At 39.1% G+C, this 18261-nt stretch overlaps 1 protein-coding gene across 1 annotated transcript; it reads left to right on the top strand.

The window, feature by feature from the left end:
- Window positions 1–2304: 2304 nt before the first annotated feature.
- Window positions 2305–16032, top strand: LOC133992919 (myc box-dependent-interacting protein 1). The gene is made up of 19 exons (XM_062431717.1): window positions 2305–2391; window positions 3489–3569; window positions 3795–3849; window positions 4004–4098; window positions 4710–4805; window positions 5057–5167; window positions 5345–5437; window positions 5686–5771; window positions 5959–6034; window positions 6477–6532; window positions 8689–8758; window positions 9314–9436; window positions 9845–9928; window positions 11607–11627; window positions 14263–14658; window positions 15221–15286; window positions 15538–15612; window positions 15722–15823; window positions 15931–16032. The coding sequence occupies exons 1-19, from the start codon at window positions 2305–2307 to the stop codon at window positions 16030–16032; spliced, it is 1875 nt and encodes a 624-aa protein (XP_062287701.1).
- Window positions 16033–18261: the final 2229 nt, after the last annotated feature.

Raw genomic sequence — 18261 nt, 5'->3', positions numbered from 1 at the left:
TGGTTGTCACTGATATGCGACCGTCGAGACGTCTGGGAGTGCTAATGTCTTATGTCCGGGCACCAAATGTTCCGCTCAGCATCGGGTTGAAAACAATAGGTGGAAAACAATAGCTGAGCTGATAGGCTACTCGTCCCCGTGTCTATTTTTCAAAGGCAATTACAGTGCCGGGCATTCGGCTCTGAGGAACATAATTGGCTCTCGGGAACCATTTTCATATCGTTAAATGCGGATGGTTTACTTCAACGTTTATGCTGTTGGATAACGAAACGTTGCACTTTATAGTCTTTGTTATTTGTGGCACACAGTATGTGTTACTACTGTCGTTAGAGGGGGAACAAAGAATACTCACTTACCTCAAAAATGCAACATATTAGCGTGCATCCCCCTTTGTCATCCCCGAATCCAAAAGAGATTTAAATTTAAAAAAAAGAAAACAAATCTCCACTTGTCGGTTTGTTCAGCTTGAGAAACCCAACATCATGGCCTCAATGAACCGGGTTCGGTACAAAACCAGCCAACAACTCCAGCAAACCCCGAAGCGAGGATGAAACAATGTTCAACTCCTTCCCTCGCATCCACTCTTGGCTTCAGTATCTCTCTTAGTGTCTGTCTATCGGTGTCCAGACAGACGCGGTGTTGTTCGCCACCACCTCATGTAGTACTGAAAGACAATAAAGGACCAGTGTGCGACGGGAAATGGAAATGCTGCCTTGCAGTTTTTATTCCATGTTTACATCATGCGCCCATTATCTCCCTCCTAAACGAGTTTTTGCGCTTTCTTTGTGCTCTCTGTCTCTCTCGCTGTGGGTAACGGGTTAAACCATTCCCGCAGCATGAGGGGGGGGCGGAGAGGTGCTATTCATGGCATTATATGGGAACGAATAGGCTTGGTGACTCGTGGCCAAATGTTGTTATTGTCGGGGATAAAGAGACTGGGTGGAGGAGGGGGGAAGAAGGAAGAGAGGAGGGAAAGGGAAAAGAAGAGACAGAGTGGGAAGGGTGGTAAGAGAGGGGGAGAGGGAGAAAGTGAGTGAGGGAAAGACAGAGAACAAGGAGACAAGCAAAGAGAGGCTCATAGACATGAGGAGAGGAGGCAGAGGAGGTGTGTTTTTAGTGTCAGTTGACTAATGCGTCCTCGGAATCTACTGCAAACCTGAACATATTTTTAATGATATTGACAGGTGTGTACAAGAGATTCTAAAACAGCCTCCTTTTAAAATGAAGATGATGGTCACTGCATGTTCGCCTCTTCCGAAGCACACTCGCATTATACAACAGAAATTCAATGGTTACAACCAAGCGAAGCATGAGACGCAGCATCCACTACTTAAAGAGTCTTTTGTTCTGCTGCCTGTCAGCACCGACAGAGTATGAGTTCAGGACCCTGGAGAGCTCCCAGCAAGCACCAGCCACCTGTGACAACGCACAAATGAAAAAAAGAGCTGCAGTTTGTGATACTTTAAAAAAAAAAAATGAAATATGAAATTAGTAGGCGCTGATAGACGCCAAATGCAAGAGATTGAACAAATACAGCCAACCTGTAGGTTAGTTAACATCACACCTCTTGTATGAATTCATTTGCTCAGAGGCCTGCACATACGCAGATATCAGCAGTAAGCTTACAGCGCCATCTCCAGGCGAGAAAATTAGCTCGTTGACATATTTTTACTGCCAGGTAGTCTGTAGTGTCAGAAAATGTATCCTGAAGGTTGACCACATAGGAAAAGACAGTATGAGGACATCATAACCCGAGCTTTGCAAGTAGTCGGTTCCATCATAGAAACATTATTTAATCACTGATGGCTTTTTTATGGTTAACCATCAAATAATTTGACTTGTGCTCGAAATTTGTTTAAAGGTGCATTACTCACAAATCCACAGCAGAAATTCCAGTTTTCCAGAATTTAAATAGCAATTTTGGCACATTTACTTTAAATAACATACCATTATGCTCATATTCTACCCTTAACAGTAAATGTATGGTCGCCTATATGGTACATATTTCACTTGTGGACGCGCAGCAGCATCTGTGCCTTTAAGAGCAGCATCTCTCGACAGCATCCTCCTCTGTCACGGACGCGCACACAGCAGCTCAGCATTAGAGAAATACAGCCTAGCTTTCTGCATAACATCTTCCTACAGATACACCACAGCATCACATAATACATACATTCTTCTCCATTATTTCGCAACTGGACATTGATGAATCTGCTTAAACGGTCGCCGTAGCGGTCCAGCCGATCGTTATTGCCTTTAATTTCCTTCCTCCCCGCGTATCCAAAGACTGATCTACGCTGCAAGATGGCTGAGTTAAATTTGGGGAAGGGGCTGACTGCGGGGAAAGTGGCCAGCAACGTACAGAAAAAGCTCACCAGAGCCCAAGAAAAGGTAAGAGACGCTCACTTGACATGTTAACAGATGGGAAATGAAGATTCAGGCCTGCAAGCAGCCAGGCAGCAGTGCCGCATCCCCCACCGAGGTGCAGTGTCGCATCACGACATCTGAATGGGATGCTGCGTCTGGGGATGGGGATGCCCACTTAAATACATCATTTATTTAACCAATGTCATTCAGCGGACAACATCATATTGAAGTTTATATACTGTAGGCCTACTCTAGTCATCATTTAGCCTATGACTGTGACTGCTGTGTTACTGTATTTTTTATTTATTCATTTTTAATTTAGGGTTATATCTGAATATGTTGATGAGGTGCTTGTCTCACAGTGGGTGATTCTGCTTGCTCCATGAATTTAATCATCATCCATGCTGCAACATGTATAGATTGTAGATATGAGGCCTACTCTATGCGTTTAAGCACCTGCGTGTTATGAGCTGAATAAAGGGCAGGGGGCGCTGTTAGTCAACCATAATGCATCATATACTGTGGGGGTCAAAATTGAGAGAGAAAACAGCTCGGTGTACAGCTGTAATCCCCACTGTGCTTTATATATGTGTGTGAATGTGACTGTATTCATAATATGTAGGGTATATGGGCTCATATGTACATGCTGATGCATAAATGTGTACATGCAGAGCTGCAACAATTAGTCGATTAATCAATCAGTCGATGGACAGAAATGTAATCATTATTGTTTTAGTCATTTTTAAAGAAAAAACAAAAGCCAAATATATGATGGCTGTAACTTCTCAGATGTGAGAATATGAAGCTTTTCTGTGTCATGCATGATAGTAAACAGAATATCTTTGGATTCTGGACTGTTGATCTGACATTTGGAGACATCAGGCACTTATTTTACATTTTTTCTGAAATTTTATAGACGATACACAAGAGAAAATTAATCACTTCATCAAGAAAATAACTGGCAGAGTAAACAGAAGTTGTGTCTTCGTTACTTTTTCATGTGTTCAGTATGTTGTGTCACACAAACCATTCACTTTATCTATGAATACAAAACCATGCACAGACATACAGATGATATCATGCTCGACCTGTATTGATGTTATTGTTTTTTTGTCTGACAGGTTCTTCAGAAGCTTGGCAAAGCAGATGAGACCAAAGACGTTGCCTTCGAGGAGGGAGTTATCAACTTCAACAAACAATATGTGAGTACATTCCAGTGAATGGCCTTATGTTTAATGGCACAGCCTTGTTTCTCATTTGCCCAGAAATAAATTTACTGTTGCTGTCTGTACAATTACAGAACTGCCTTAAGAGACTTGTCATTTGCTAAATGTTGTAGCCATATCTGGAGTCTCACTATGTACTAGCTTAAGTTCCTTAAACCCAGTTTGGTACCCTAAGCATCATGTTTTGTGTTTCATCCCCAGACTGAAGGCAGCAAACTGCAGAGGGACCTAAGGGCATACCTGGAGGCTGTTAAAGGTGACACACACCAGCCCAGAAAGATTGTACACACACTTCATGTGCATTCAAGTCACACATAAAGATGCAATAATGGGTGTATGAATGCACACCTTCATCTCTAAATATCCACTGAGGTTCCACTGATGTAAAGTGTGTGTTTGTTTGTCCTCAGCCATGCACGAGTCCTCCAAGAACGTGCAGGCATGTCTGGCTGACATGTATGAGCCAGAATGGTACGGCAAGAACGAAGTGGATTCCGTTGTGGAGGTCAGAAACATTTTTAATCAATTTGTTTGAAATACAGAGATTGCCTACATGCATTGGAGCGTGAGGACAAAATGGTTTCCATGCAGAAGTCTAAAAAACACTTTATCATACTGTGGATTAACTGATTTGTGTGTGTGTGTGTGTGTGTGTGTGTGTGTGTGTGTGTGTGTGTGTGTGTGTGTGTGTGTGTGTGTGTGTGTGTGTGTGTGTGTGGCATCTCATTAGATTATGTAGCCCAACAGCTATTTTTCCTGGGGTACACACAGCTGTGTGTGTCTGCATGTGAAGGATCTTTGTCTGAAAAGTGTTTGTGTTTCTTAGATTGTTGTTTCCTCTTTGGTAGCAACATTATTAAAGTATGTAGGCCTGCCTGAGAGATGTTAAGCCCTTAAAATTCCCTTCTGACTTCATTAAATTTGCTCTTGAAATTTCTTTTGGATTAATGGATCTTGTCTGTTGAAATTACTACCAGCCAGCGGCAAGAAAATACTGCAATCAGTTAAAAGAATTTCAGTTTATTCTTAATTGAGAATTTAGAGGACCACAAAGCAAGACACAGCAACAGTAGCTGTGCATTTCACTCGATTTGTTTCATTTAATCTGTGCTGCAGGACTGTGATGTCCTGTGGACTGACTACCACCAGAAGTTGGTCGATCATGCTCTCATCTCCATGGATACCTACTTAGGCCAATTCCCTGATATCAAGGTAACCTGTCTAGTCACAAAGACCTGCAGCAACACTGACAAAAAAGAATTACATTAATATACCTTTATACAAAATAATAAAATGTGGCTATTCATATTAACTATCATTAATGTCTGTGGACACAAGCTATAATATATAGTAAAGCTAATAAAAAACAGCTTGTTTTTTAATGTAAAACGAACATTTCAGTGCAGATAGAGAAACTAATAAACACAAATGTTCACACTTTTCCTATTTTTCCTTTTGTATAGGCTCGTATAGCGAAGAGAGACAGAAAGCTGGTCGATTTTGACAGTGCCAGGCACAACTATGCCACTACACACAAGTCCAAGAAAAAGGATGGGGGCATTAAAATCACCAAGGTAACCCAAGTGCACAGCAGTGTGATATAAGTGATGATGTGAATTCTGTATAAATGTGACAGTGATAATGTTTACATTCACATGTATGTAAAATTCAACAATTAGGTTTAATTAGTTGTATTAATACTTATTAATTTTAACATAATTTAATGTATGAATTGTTTCTTTCTCTTCCAGCCCTCCTCTTTGTTGGAGAGGGCTACCCCAGGTTGGGCTCAGGGTATCCTGTCAGCACACAATGTTGCCCAGAGCAGCCTGTCCAGGAGCCAGGTACACAATTATGTAACTGTGCATCAAGGTGCATTGTCTTAAGAGTGTTCCAGCACTTTAAGACACTTGTTTAGTACTCGTCATCCATCTTTCTCTGCCTCTGTCTCTCACTGTCAGCTACAATATATCATAACATGACATGTAGCATGCAAGTGTCATGAGATGTTACATTCACATTCACACATTCAGCACATCATTTTTCAACAGCACATTAACACATTGCGCGCACGTGTGTGTGTGTGTTTCAGGCCGAGGAGGAGTTAGAGAGAGCCCAGAAGGTGTTTGAAGAGATTAATATTGACCTACAAGAAGAATTACCTTCACTCTGGAACAGGTGTGTGTTTGTGATTGTCTGCGGAAACTGATTGTCCTGTTGATGAATGGATGCTATAATTCATCTAATTCAAATCTATGCTATATTTACGTTTATAGGATATTGAACTATATGTCAAGCTGGTAATGGAATAGCATTTTTAAAAATCCTCTCTCTCTCTGTCCCTCTCTCTTTCCGCCCCCTCTAGTCGTGTTGGGTTCTATGTCAGCACCTTTCAGAGTTTGGCCGGTTTCGAGGAGAAGTTTCACAAGGAAATGGGTCGGGTGAGAGTCATCTATAAACATCTAGTAGTGCTGGATTAAGATAAAGACTATAAAAAAACAAGTTTCAGTTTGCCAGTGCCAGTTTTGACTAAATCAGCTGAGGCTGCAATAACATCTAAAATATGTAAATGTTTTGCTGTCCTGTTTTTGAAATCGGATGCAGTTTTAGTTATTTCTTATTTTTCCCAGTAAAACAAAAGTAGGACATGGGATTTTCTGCAGTGAGATTATCCCCTGCATTACTACCTTAACTCAAGAGTTGTAAATACTCTTTCTCTGGATTTGGACATTATGATGCAAACTAGCTGTAGCAGGTTAGCACACTTATCAGGCACGCATAACTAGGAGTAGGACAACACTATGTCATGATTATGTCATCAAAGGTGCATAGGTTTAACATCTAAAACCGCCCTTTTCTCCCTCTTTCCGCCTCTTTCCACAGTTGGATCAGGATTTGTATGATGTCTTGGTGGTATTGGAGGGATCAGAGACAAGCAGGTTAGTAATTGATGCAACAATCCATCATTTAAATTCAATCTTAGCAAGACTGCTAAGCTACATATTATCATATATCTGCTCATGGATATCCGGATGGATTGATGGATTTCTTACACATCATTGTTTTTTACATCACAAATGTAACTTTGAATAGTTTCATTGGGTTTAATGTAAAAAGACATTGCATTAAAACAGATAAAATAATAAAAGTCAACATGAGCAACATACATCTTTTCTCCATAGTGATGGTATTCAGACTCAGAAGTGCTTTTCTTATTTTTTTATTTTATTTTTTGGATAATATTCCACTCAATAACCCCAGCTTTCTGGCATTAAAAAATCCACATGTCCACCCAAAAACAGCTGTTTGAAATCCTGAGAATCATGTCGAATCAATACTGAGCCTCATCAATCAGTCTCTGTGGCTGATCATCCTAGCCAGCAAAGACTATATTCGCCAAACATGTCTCTGGCTCCTTATAGACTTTGGCAAAAATAAATCTTTTCTAAAAATTTTTGCAATATTTGCTGCAGCAGAAGTTGAAATGGCTCAGAGACTATAAGGGGTGGGACTATTTATTTTTCCGTTTTCAATTTTGAATGCCTACAAATATATGTAGCAAACACAAAAGCAGCATACTTTACTGGCAGCACAACATGCAACAAAGAAGAGGTCTACTCAGACCTCAAGTTGTTCAGTTGTCAGAAGACTCACAGAAAAAGCAGACATTTTTTATATTGTTTTGGTACAAAACAATACATTTCTTTTTTTTTTATTTTAACAGCTGAATACATTTATGTGGCATCAATCTCTCAATTTATGATTCTGTTCAGAAAATATGACATTCATTGGTTAAAACTCTACATTTCACAAACATTTTAAGATGCAGGAATAGACAAACTAAACGACATGCATTAACCTGGAGCCACCCCTGAAACCCCTCTTACAGAAAGACAGGTAACAGCGGCGCCTCATCATCAGGAGCAAATAGGAGGTAACCAGCAACAACTGTGGTAACCATGGTGACACAACTCTTGTCTGTCCGTCCAACTGATCTGTCTGTCCAATTGTCTTTATATCAGTCAGTCTGCAGGTTTGAGAGATTTCAGGGATTACTAGTGCTTGGTTGTGCCAGTGAACACAGACACACTGTCTGATCAGAGTACTGTGCACTCAGAGCTGCAGATATACAAGAGTTGAACAAACCAATGCCTTTGTCTTTAACGCTGCTCCAGGCAAGACTGTTACATAACAATACAACTCCATTCATAAACAGAGACTTACTGAAGTGATAAATCAAGTGGTCTCCTACAATAAGCCACTTTCCCCCGTTAGGCAAAAAGTACAAATCAAGTAGTGGCCATGATAGTTATATATTTTTGGCACTCTTTGTGACTTTAGTATCCACTGGTAAACATACAGTTAGTGTGCTGTGTAAGATGTATTTGGCAGGATTTATCCACTAGTGTTGAGTTGCTGAGCCCCTATTAATCCCCTATTCTGTTTTAATTGTATTAAACAAATGAAATTAGGAATATACAACATGGGAGCACAACACAGAAGTAATGAAAGCCTTATAACTAGTTTAAGACAAGGTCTCAAGATCAAGTAATAAAGCAGAACTCACATAATGACCCTTAAAATGAGAGAGGAAATTCCCTGAGTCACAATTATATTAGCACAAATCATTGACACACAATTATCCTGGAGCTTTGGTATTGGTGCTTGGGTTTAATAACTCCTGCTGCCATTTGACGCCACCAATGTTCAAAATTGCCTGGTCCAGCTGTAAATTGCAGTTATATGCTAAACTCTTGAGATATCTACAGATCTGAGGTTGCTTTGTCAGCTTTATACATTTTCTATGACAATGAATGCCTCTGTCACTGCTTGCTTATGAGGGTTTACTGGAGGATCAGACAAAGTCTGCTTGCATGGGATAGAAAAGTAAAAAAGGCAGGGAAGGGAGCCTCACTTTTCTTGCATGACAGCTCTTGCAACGGCAACCGCATGCCTTGTAGCTTCTCTCTAGTTGTGTTAGCTTTTAGTTGCTCTCTTTGACCTTTGCTGCACCCTTCTCGAACATATTTGCCTTCTTGCTTGCTCTGTAATCTGGCTATGTCCTCTTTTTGCCTTCTATCTCTCATTATCTCAGTGTCAAAGAAGCATCTAACCACACTCTCAGGCCAGCCGGACCACCCCCAATCCCCAAATCTCCATCCAAGGTACACACACAAACACACACATAACACACACACACACACACACACACACACACACACACACACACACACACACACACACACAATAAAGGTGTCTCTTAATTCAGATGCAATTTGTGCCATTGAATTATGTATCCACACAGGTGTGACTAATAACACTAATGATGGCTGCATTTCACTGAGGAACAATTATTAATGTAATTAGTTAGACGTGTTCTTATTCTGCTATGACAATGCCGACTGAAAAACAAAACTGTGGTCTCAGTTTGAATTATAGACAATTTGTTTTCAACCAATTTGATGTTTTTCTTTGTCATCAAGTAAATTTGAAACTTTTGTTTTTGTTCTTTTTGGGGGTTGGGCAAATAAGCACATACAAATTCAGTTTACAAAATGCTGCTAGAAAGCATTAGCATCTTATTAATTATTCTCACAAAAGTAAACAAAAAAAACAACAACAACAATACAAAACATTTAGACCACTGAATTCATATTTGGCTGTATCAGCACAATTTCATCCCTATATTTATTTTTATATTTTTTCTTTCTTTGTCCTAGCTTAAGCCAGCAATGCCTCCTCCACCCAAGGTGACCCCATCTAAGGAGCTGAAAACAGAGAACATCATCAACCTGTTTGATGCTGCGGCTGCTCCTGATATCAGCGTTACCTCCCCTACAGAGGTTAGTGAATAGCTGCTGTCTACAAGCTGTGGAATAGCCCCTTAACCTTCCAGTCTCTTGTGCAGGTCTGAAGCACTAAGTCTTCCCTCCTCTGGCCTGCCCTTCCTACTAGATTTCCAATTCTATTCAATTTTATTCTATTCTATTCTATTCTATTCTATTCTATTCTATTCTATTTTATCCTATTCTATTCTATTTTATTCTATTTTTTCTGTTCTATTTTATTCTATTCTATTCTATTCTATTCTATTCTATGCTATTCTATTCTATTCTATTCTATTCTATTCTATTCTGTTCTGTTCTGTTCTATTCTATTCCATTCTCCTTTGCCTTCTTTTCTGTTCTGTTCCTTACCCGTTCCATTGTGTCCAGTTAGCCAGTGAGCCCTCCTATTCCTGTTCTTATCAGTTTGACAGTCCTGCAGTGAGCAGCCTATTGGACATGGACCTGGACTCTTTCAGTGCAGCAACCAAAGCCTCCACGGTCACACAGGTGGATGATTCATGGCATGAATGTGTAGACTATACAGACCTAACACTGAAAGAGATGCCAAGCTTCGCAAGAGGTGTTTTTTTATTATTTTAATCAGGAAAGTTCATTTCATGATATTTAGGTTCAAATACACTTGGCCATCACTTTGTAATGCTGGGAAACTTCTTTTAGCCAACACTTAGACCTACAATATGTTAATATTAGCTTGATAAGACTGGAAATAAAATTAATTTTCTCTGCAAGCTTGGCATATTTTGAGGTGATACCTGCTCTGCTTCTTTCCAATTTACCAAACGAAGGGTGGACAGTGGCATGATGATCTATAGAAACCTGCATCTAGTGACCACTTATTCCCGCTTCAGCACTATCCACACATCCCTCGCGGCATGAACTTTAGACTACAGCCATGCTCTGCTCTTACTTCTTTCTCTTCATAATTGGACATGAGTGCAGCAGAATCAAGTTTTAAATACTTGAATGACATGAGTTGTACTTAGTTTATCTTAGTATGCCATTGAATGACATAAAGGTTAGTCACGTTACTGAGATAGATTAAGTACACTTCATGTTATTTCACTCATTCAAAATGTATTCAGCTGCTGTTTGATCTAGGTCTGCTTCTCAGCCTCAGTGCAGCATTTTAGCACCTGACAGATGGATGGCATGTAGCCTACCTTGAAGTAGTGAGCACCAAAGATTATGCTATGGCAAACTGATCCAATATTGGCACAAAAAGAGGTTATTTAGATCTTTTGTGTTTTTCTTTCTGTAGGTGAAGTCAAGTTCTTGTGGCTACCAGGCAGGATTACAACACTAGACTCTGTTCTAATTGGTGAATTTTGCAAATGTGCAAATTATTAAAATTTGTTTGTTTTTTTTAATTAAAAAAAAATCGTGTTTCTTTTCATAAAGTCTACTGTATGCCCATTGTGCTGTAAATATCCACTTTCATTTAGATATTTTAAAAACTGGATTAACAAATAATCAAATGGAAAAAAGGCTGGTTGCAGTGACAAATCAGCCTTTACATTTACTATATGATTCAGTCACAAAGTTCAACTCCAATAGCTGCAGTCAGCTTTGTTTTAGCAAAAAAAAAAAAAACTGCACACTACACAAGTTGCCATGGGATACGACGTTAGAGGCTAGCTGGTGAAAAAGTCAAGGTGGAGACTGGCCAGAAACAGGTCTCCAAATGATTAAGAGTCAATGTTCTCAGAATTTAACAGCTTTCATAGTTTTTAGAGTCAGTTAGTTAGTTAGACTCAGTTAACACAATCCTGTCACATCTTTGTGTGATGTTATCTGGATCCCTGGTCATGTCTTAGACTTCTTAGGCAGAAGACATCTAGTAACTTTTAAATAATATTGCAAAATCTATTTCATTCATTTAAAGTCATGTTTGTTCCACACTCCACTCACACTTTTCAGGTGACTGATGTTTATAACATATATAAAATACAACATAATCAACTCCTTCATACTTTGAATCACTTCAGATTTGACCAAGAATTGCCTCTGCTTTTGTTCTGCTGGAGATCTTCCTGCTATGGTCTTGTAGGTTTGGAGCATGGACCTTCACTAGAAACTTCTAATTGAATGAAAAGGGGAAAAACAAAAAGCGTTGTAATAAGTTAACCTCTGTCTTCTCATTCTGTTGCTTCATCTGTTTTCACAGCCTGCAAACTGGGACTCGTGGGTAAGCGTATCATCCTCATCTCAATTTTTTTTAATATTGTGTAAAATATATAATTATAACTATGATCATCATCTTCATTGTCATATTATTGTGTTCATACTAACCTTCATTTCATTTGACAACATACTGAGTGCTAATGCAGCCATTATACAAGCCCCACTCATTATGCTTGCTGCTACAGACCCAGAGATTATGCAGGATGGGTTAGATTTGGGATTTCTATAATGGCTGTTCTGTTTATATAAAAAAAACATCTCCATAAATGGATCTCTTTCATTTGTCTGTCCCAAATCTGTTTGTGCGTCGTCCTTGTGTCTGCAGTGCTTGATGTAATAACACTAAACACTGAAGAGATTGTTGTGCACAAATAGAAATTGGGTATAAGCTTGAGTCAATTCAGTTTCAAATTGAATTTCTTACTATTATATATTAGTATTATAGAATAAACATATATACTGTACAGTATATACTGTATGTACAATATGTATATATACAGCAGGATAATGTGGAGTTAGACCCTATAAATGATTGATTGTAAGGCAGCACTGATATCCTGAAAAGATAGCAAATGTACAAACTACTATAGCTCAAATTTAACTATAAATGTAAATTAAAAATCTTTTCTTTGTGAAATGATTTGTAACTGAATTGACCTCCTTTCTTTCTGTTTCTCCCTGTATCCCTGTATGTTCACATGTTATACTGACAGAACATGTACACTTTACATGTTAGCAACAGTGCAGTACATCCTCCATGTGACACACAGGGAACACTTCTGAAAGTTGAGTGAAGTTGCTCATGTCCGCAGTGTTTTTTTTAATTTTTTAATTTTTATTATTTTTATAGAAATGAGAACTAGTGGGCAACTTCACCACACCTTGCTTGCAACTCGGCATTCTGACCATCAACTAACCCTTCTGTTCATCCCGGTCACTGTAAGAGAGATGTGTCTTTAAAACCATGCAGTTATGCTGTATTACAGCTTGAGGCAAAGCAGTCATACTTCATAAAGGACTGACACTTCTGCTCTTACAAAGCTCCCTTCCTCTTTCTCCATCCGAACATAGCCGTGTAAATATAAACCATGCTTGCCAACTACACACAGAAGAACCAACATCTATCTTCTGATGGGAAAAGGCTGAAAATTTTGCGTTTCTGCCTTCTACTTCCACCCCTCCTTATCCTCATCTGTCTTTTGATTTAATCGTGACCTTCTCTGTAAAGGTTTATCCTTCTACGCAATCTTCTTGAGTCTTACGATGATGATTATGATGATGATGATGATGACGGTGTGTGACATCTGCTGCTGAACTCCGCAAATCGGTGTCCATGGCATCTTTCCCCGTTTTCCACATATGTTGCCAAACTACTCCATTCCCCCTTAAAAATGGCTCTTATATTTTAATTTAAATAATGTTTGATTCCTTAAACTCTCATCTATGTTCCAATTTTTTGAAAGACCATTTTCACGGTTCTGCAGGTGTTAGCCTTTTTACTAACTAGGCATTCATGTTGATAATAAATGTTAACCATGGTTGCCATTTTATTAGTGTGTTAGCACAAACTGCAGTTCAGGCTGATGGAAGAAGTATTTAGTCAGGAGCTGAAGTTAAATTTTGCACAAAATTTGATGGCAATCTGTCAAATATTTGTCCAGACATTTCAATCAGAAGGAAAACTGTGAATCTGCTGGTGGCACTAGAAGAAAAGCCAGAGGATCATTAGGTCATTAAGATATATTCTTAGGACATATCGTCTGGGAACCAAATCTATTAGGTAAATGTTAGGACATTTCACTTGATAATTGATAACTACAATTAAAATGTTAGATGAAAAGTCAGGGAATGGGAAAAGTTAGAATCTGGAATATCTGAACTAAATTTAATGGCATTCCATCCAATATTTGTTGAGATTTTTCATTTTGATGGTCAAATTGTCATCCCAAAAAGTCATGAAAAAAATACAGTATGGTCGAAAGTTATCAGCATAATACACTGTTGCCCATAAAGTTGGAGTAATTTTGTTTTCAGACACATTCCTCTTTTTATTTTCTATTTATACACAGTAATCACCTTTGACCAGGTGCAATGAGATTGATCAATACAATTTTGAGAATATATACACTTTATCTATCAAGAATAAATCACAATTTGATGATTGTCACAATCATTTCATGAGAAGAAGTAAAACATATTTTATTCCAACTTTATGGGCAACAATGTATATTGCATAGACCATTTTTATTCAATGGGCTAAAACATGCAAAATCACTGGTCTTTTATGTGTGAATCTTGTTCACTATTCTTCCTAAACTCTATAGAGGCTACAGCTTATATTCTTAAATTTAAAAATCTTAAATTATTTCCTTGGCTCCTTAGCCAACTGTTTTGTTCAGTACATACACCATCCTTATATACCCTGGAAATATTCCTTATTCACCCAGTAATGCCACTTCCCAAATCTTTTTGCCCATTAAAATGCTTAACAGAATCTGCCATTAAATATCCCCTATACCTCGCTTCTTCGTCCCTTAAAATGTCCTCAAACATTTGATTTATAAACCCATTATAATAGCCATAAGGTAAAGTTTCTCTTATGACCTCTGACTCCTTGAAACCTGACCCCTGCCCCTCAGAATGAGGAAAGTGGTGCCCCGGAAGAGGACACCGAGCCGCACTATGACCCTGTGGCTGCTTCTACAGAGGCCTGGGGGGATGATGGTTCGCAGCCTGTTCACTATGACCCCATAGCAGCTGCCCACGAGGGCTGGGGGGATGACGGAACCAAGCCAGTTCGCTATGACCCTGTGGCTGCAGCCCAGGAGGAATGGGGGGATGATGGGAGCCAGCCAGCTCTTGACAACACTGTGGCTGAAGCCCAGGAGGGCTGGGGCGACGACGGGAGCCAGCCAGTCACAGAGGTGCCCACCGCAGAGGATGAAACACCTGCAGCTGAGACTCCAGCTGACGCCACTGAGGAAGAAGCTGCTCCCCTAGCTGCTGCTGCAGCATTGGATAATGAAGAGGGTCAGGTAACCAAGGAGAGAGAAAAAATGGAGAGATGCATTTGGATGAAAAGGGTGATGCATCAACTCTGGAGGAGGCGGTTTCAGCATGGGCTGCAGGATAGAAACATATGATATATAAATAAATTGTGAAGGAAAGGTTGAAAAGTGAAGAAAATCTTGAGATGGAGAGATTTAGAATGCATCCAACAGGCTGGATGCATGAACTGTAAGGCAGAGAGGGCAAGCTGGAAATTAACTGACGAGGGAAAGAAAGGTAAACATCTGCTTTGTAATGCACACAATTAATCCCAGTCACTGCTAATCACAAATCCACGCACATAGTATGCTGTGCAAAGCTTTATCTATATGGCTGATATGCATTAGTGTCTAATCTTACTGTCTATAACACACCTGTATTAACCATGACTTGGCTGTGTAGACTGCCACAGCGCTGCTTGTCTTTTTGTCTGTCTTTGTCTCGTACAGTATTTTGTTCTGTCTTTCATTCTTTCTTTCATTATCCACATCCTTCATCTCCCTCACTGTTTAACCTCTCTGGTATTCCTCCATGTCTCTCTGGTCCCAGGGTGAGACTGCAGCAGCTCCCGAAGCAGCTCCTGCAGAAACAGAGCAGGAACCAGTGACAGAGGAAGTGAGTGCAACCAGTACTTCTTTAACACATAACAGCATGCACTAAATTTATTTTATTGCAAAAGTCTTGATAATAAAATAAAGATGTACTATTGTGAAACAGTAAAACCAAAATAGACTTACTTTTGGGATTGTTAATATAACATACTTGTTTTTATTTTAACATAATTTTAACATTTTTATTTTACATTACCCTTAAATGTTGCATCATTATCTTTCAAGACGTCAGTTAACAAAGCCTTTTCTGTCTAGACACCTGCAGTAGCAGCAGAATCAACAGAAGTAGCAGCGGAGCCTGCAGACATGCCCCCTGGCTTCCTGTTCAAGGTAAAACAGGTTACGGGATGAAAATATCTCAATGGTGCTGAACAAATCCTTAACCCAAATATGTATTGTATATATGGAGATGATTCATGTAAGTATTCATGTGATAAAGGTACAGGTGATGCATGATTACGCTGCCAATGACACAGACGAATTGGAAATGAAGGCTGGAGATGTGGTGCTAGTCATCACCTTTGACAACCCTGACGAACAGGTATACATACAAACACACACGCACATATGCGCTCACACTAAGTATGTGGTAGTGGTAGTAGTGTAGCACTCACAACGGGTTTACCATTTGTGTGTCTGTGTGTTTAGGATGATGGTTGGCTGATGGGAGTAAAGCAGGATGACTGGAAGCAGAACAAAGAAAATGGTGTTAAAGGAGTATTCCCCGAAAACTTCACCCAGAGGCTGTAGAAGAGGAGGACAGGACGTCATTCCAGCTTCCTTCTTTATGTCGCTCTTCCGTATGCCTCTATCCTTCCTTCCCTTTCTTGCCCTGTATCTTTACTAGGACTTTGGCCATAGAAGCGGAGCTGTCACAGCCCTGGCTGAAATCATGCATTTCTAAGATCTGCTACACTGTGCTAAAAGTGGATCTTGGCATTTCTGTGGTTTTCTGCCAAAACTTACAAATTACAGATGTAGCCCCAAAAGTCCCATTTTTTAATTGTCTAATTGTCATGCTACTTCTGCATTGTTGCTGCTCCATACCGGAGAAACTGATCCTGATCATACAAGACAGACCCAGGGATGAGGTACCTCTGCAATGGCTATCATCACTGTAATTACATTATGATGTTTTAATATTTGTCTCATTATAAACCCTCCAAGACATATTCCACCACCATAACAGAGAAAATGTATATTGAGACATGCTTTTTTTCATCGGACAGTGAGAGATGAAAACAGTGTGAATTTATTAAGACAATGCCAAGTGTAGCAGAGTATCCCTTCCACATACAGGAGCCCGAACATTTTATTTTATGAGGGATGAGGAGAAGTAATTACTTAAACCAGGTTGAGATAAAGGTAACACAAACTGAGTAGCGTTTAGAAACATTCACCCATCAAAGTAACACACTGAAAAACTAGAACCAACTCCCAGCTTGCAGATTCACCCCAAGAATAGGGGTCAAGAAGACCCCTAGAAAATTCTCACAGTGGCATGTTTGAACACACAGTATGCAAAAGTTTAGCCATGGACAGTGTCAGTGTAACAGACAGTGAGAAATTTAGACTTCTTTAATGACAGTCTTGTCAACAACAGGATTTGAATCTAGTCACACTTTTTGAGGCAGATGCTTGTTTTCCAAAAATCAAAAAGATCTGGAAAAAAAAACTCGAAAAAAGAGGAAAGTGTTTAATTGATTTGTGAGTTTAACAATGTTCACATAAACACATCTGAATAAAGGGTTCAATAGCATATAATGCACTGTTGTCTGATTAAACTTACATGGCCACTGTGAGAATGAAGCTTTTCTATTGCTGAATCCAAAAACATTTACTTATTATATACAATATAATTATTGAATCAAATCTGTGTTTTGGCAATTTAAGACACATGTGTAGCCATCAAATGTCATTTCTCTTGGTGGTGGTGAGGCATAAAAGAGGGTGTGTCAGTAATCATCAAACACTGAAGTTCTAGTGTCAGGGATACCGGTATTTGTATTTGCTATTTCCTGATCTATAATCACTCAAATAAAGAGTGGTGGGGTTCTGCTGCTGACACAATTCTCGTTGAACACATCCAATCCATCTTTAATTCCTACTTTAAATATTTACGTGTTAAACATGGGCCCTTGGTTGTTGTATTAGTTTAGAGTCAATGGTGGTATAAGTAGTATAAACCTGTTAAAATCCAAATAAATTCACATGCAGTTAACTTTTCATGGGACAACAATCCAATATAAAAACTGGTTTCAGAGTCTTGTAGGCTTTTTTAATCTTAATGTTGAAATTGAAGTTGTCTGGAGTTATGTCGTGGATAGGAAAGACCTTTTTAAATATTTATTTATTTTTTTGACGTGAGATTCCAAATATGCATTAGCCAGGCTCGCTACAACAGCAAGCCACCACACTACACCGATGAGAAGCTGCTAATGGTAGTAAAATATTCAGGCACATATGGTTGAAACCTGATGCTAATCAAATATATGATAACTGAGCCAGCCTCGTTCATTTTCAAGAAATGTACCGAACACAATTCCTTCTGTTTGCATAGAGATGACTTAACTCAAATGCAGAAGATTCAAAATATGCACCAGAGCAACTCATTTTATTTTTGTATGCTGCCAAGCAATGATTACATATAGCCTAATGTAACTTTGTCAACATAATTGCCAACTGAGGATGTGATGGGAGTGTTTTGTATGTCTGTCAGGTTTACTACTCTCAACATAGCTGCATACATAGGTAGTTAAACTTATCTCACATTCAGTCATTCATTTAGTCACTGACTCAGAAGAGATTTACATTTCTCATAATGTTATTAACATGTAACAAGTGTGAGGGAAAATGTATGTGTGTGCGATTGTGTGTACGTGTGTGTGTGTTAATGGGTGGTTTGGAAACATAAATTATTAATCAATAGGCTAATGTTATTGGACGATATCACCGCCGCCTAACAGGGGAGGAGATTGT

Source organism: Scomber scombrus, chromosome 13 (assembly GCF_963691925.1).
Source record: "Scomber scombrus chromosome 13, fScoSco1.1, whole genome shotgun sequence".
In the NCBI taxonomy this organism is placed as follows: domain Eukaryota; kingdom Metazoa; phylum Chordata; class Actinopteri; order Scombriformes; family Scombridae; genus Scomber; species Scomber scombrus.
The sequence above is the reverse complement of the archived record's forward strand: the minus strand, read 5'-3'. Positions and strand labels throughout refer to the sequence as shown.

What these genes read in the sequence shown, in the direction of transcription:
- LOC133992919 (XM_062431717.1), top strand. Translation starts at nt 2,305, where the DNA reads ATGGCTGAGTTAAATTTGGGGAAGGGGCTGACTGCGGGGAAAGTGGCC. An exon ending in GAGGGATCAGAGACAAGCAG is followed by an intron (nt 6,533 to 8,688) that starts GTTAGTAATTGA and finishes TCATTATCTCAG; the next exon opens with TGTCAAAGAAGCATCTAACC. An exon ending in TCCCCAAATCTCCATCCAAG is followed by an intron (nt 8,759 to 9,313) that starts GTACACACACAA and finishes TCTTTGTCCTAG; the next exon opens with CTTAAGCCAGCAATGCCTCC.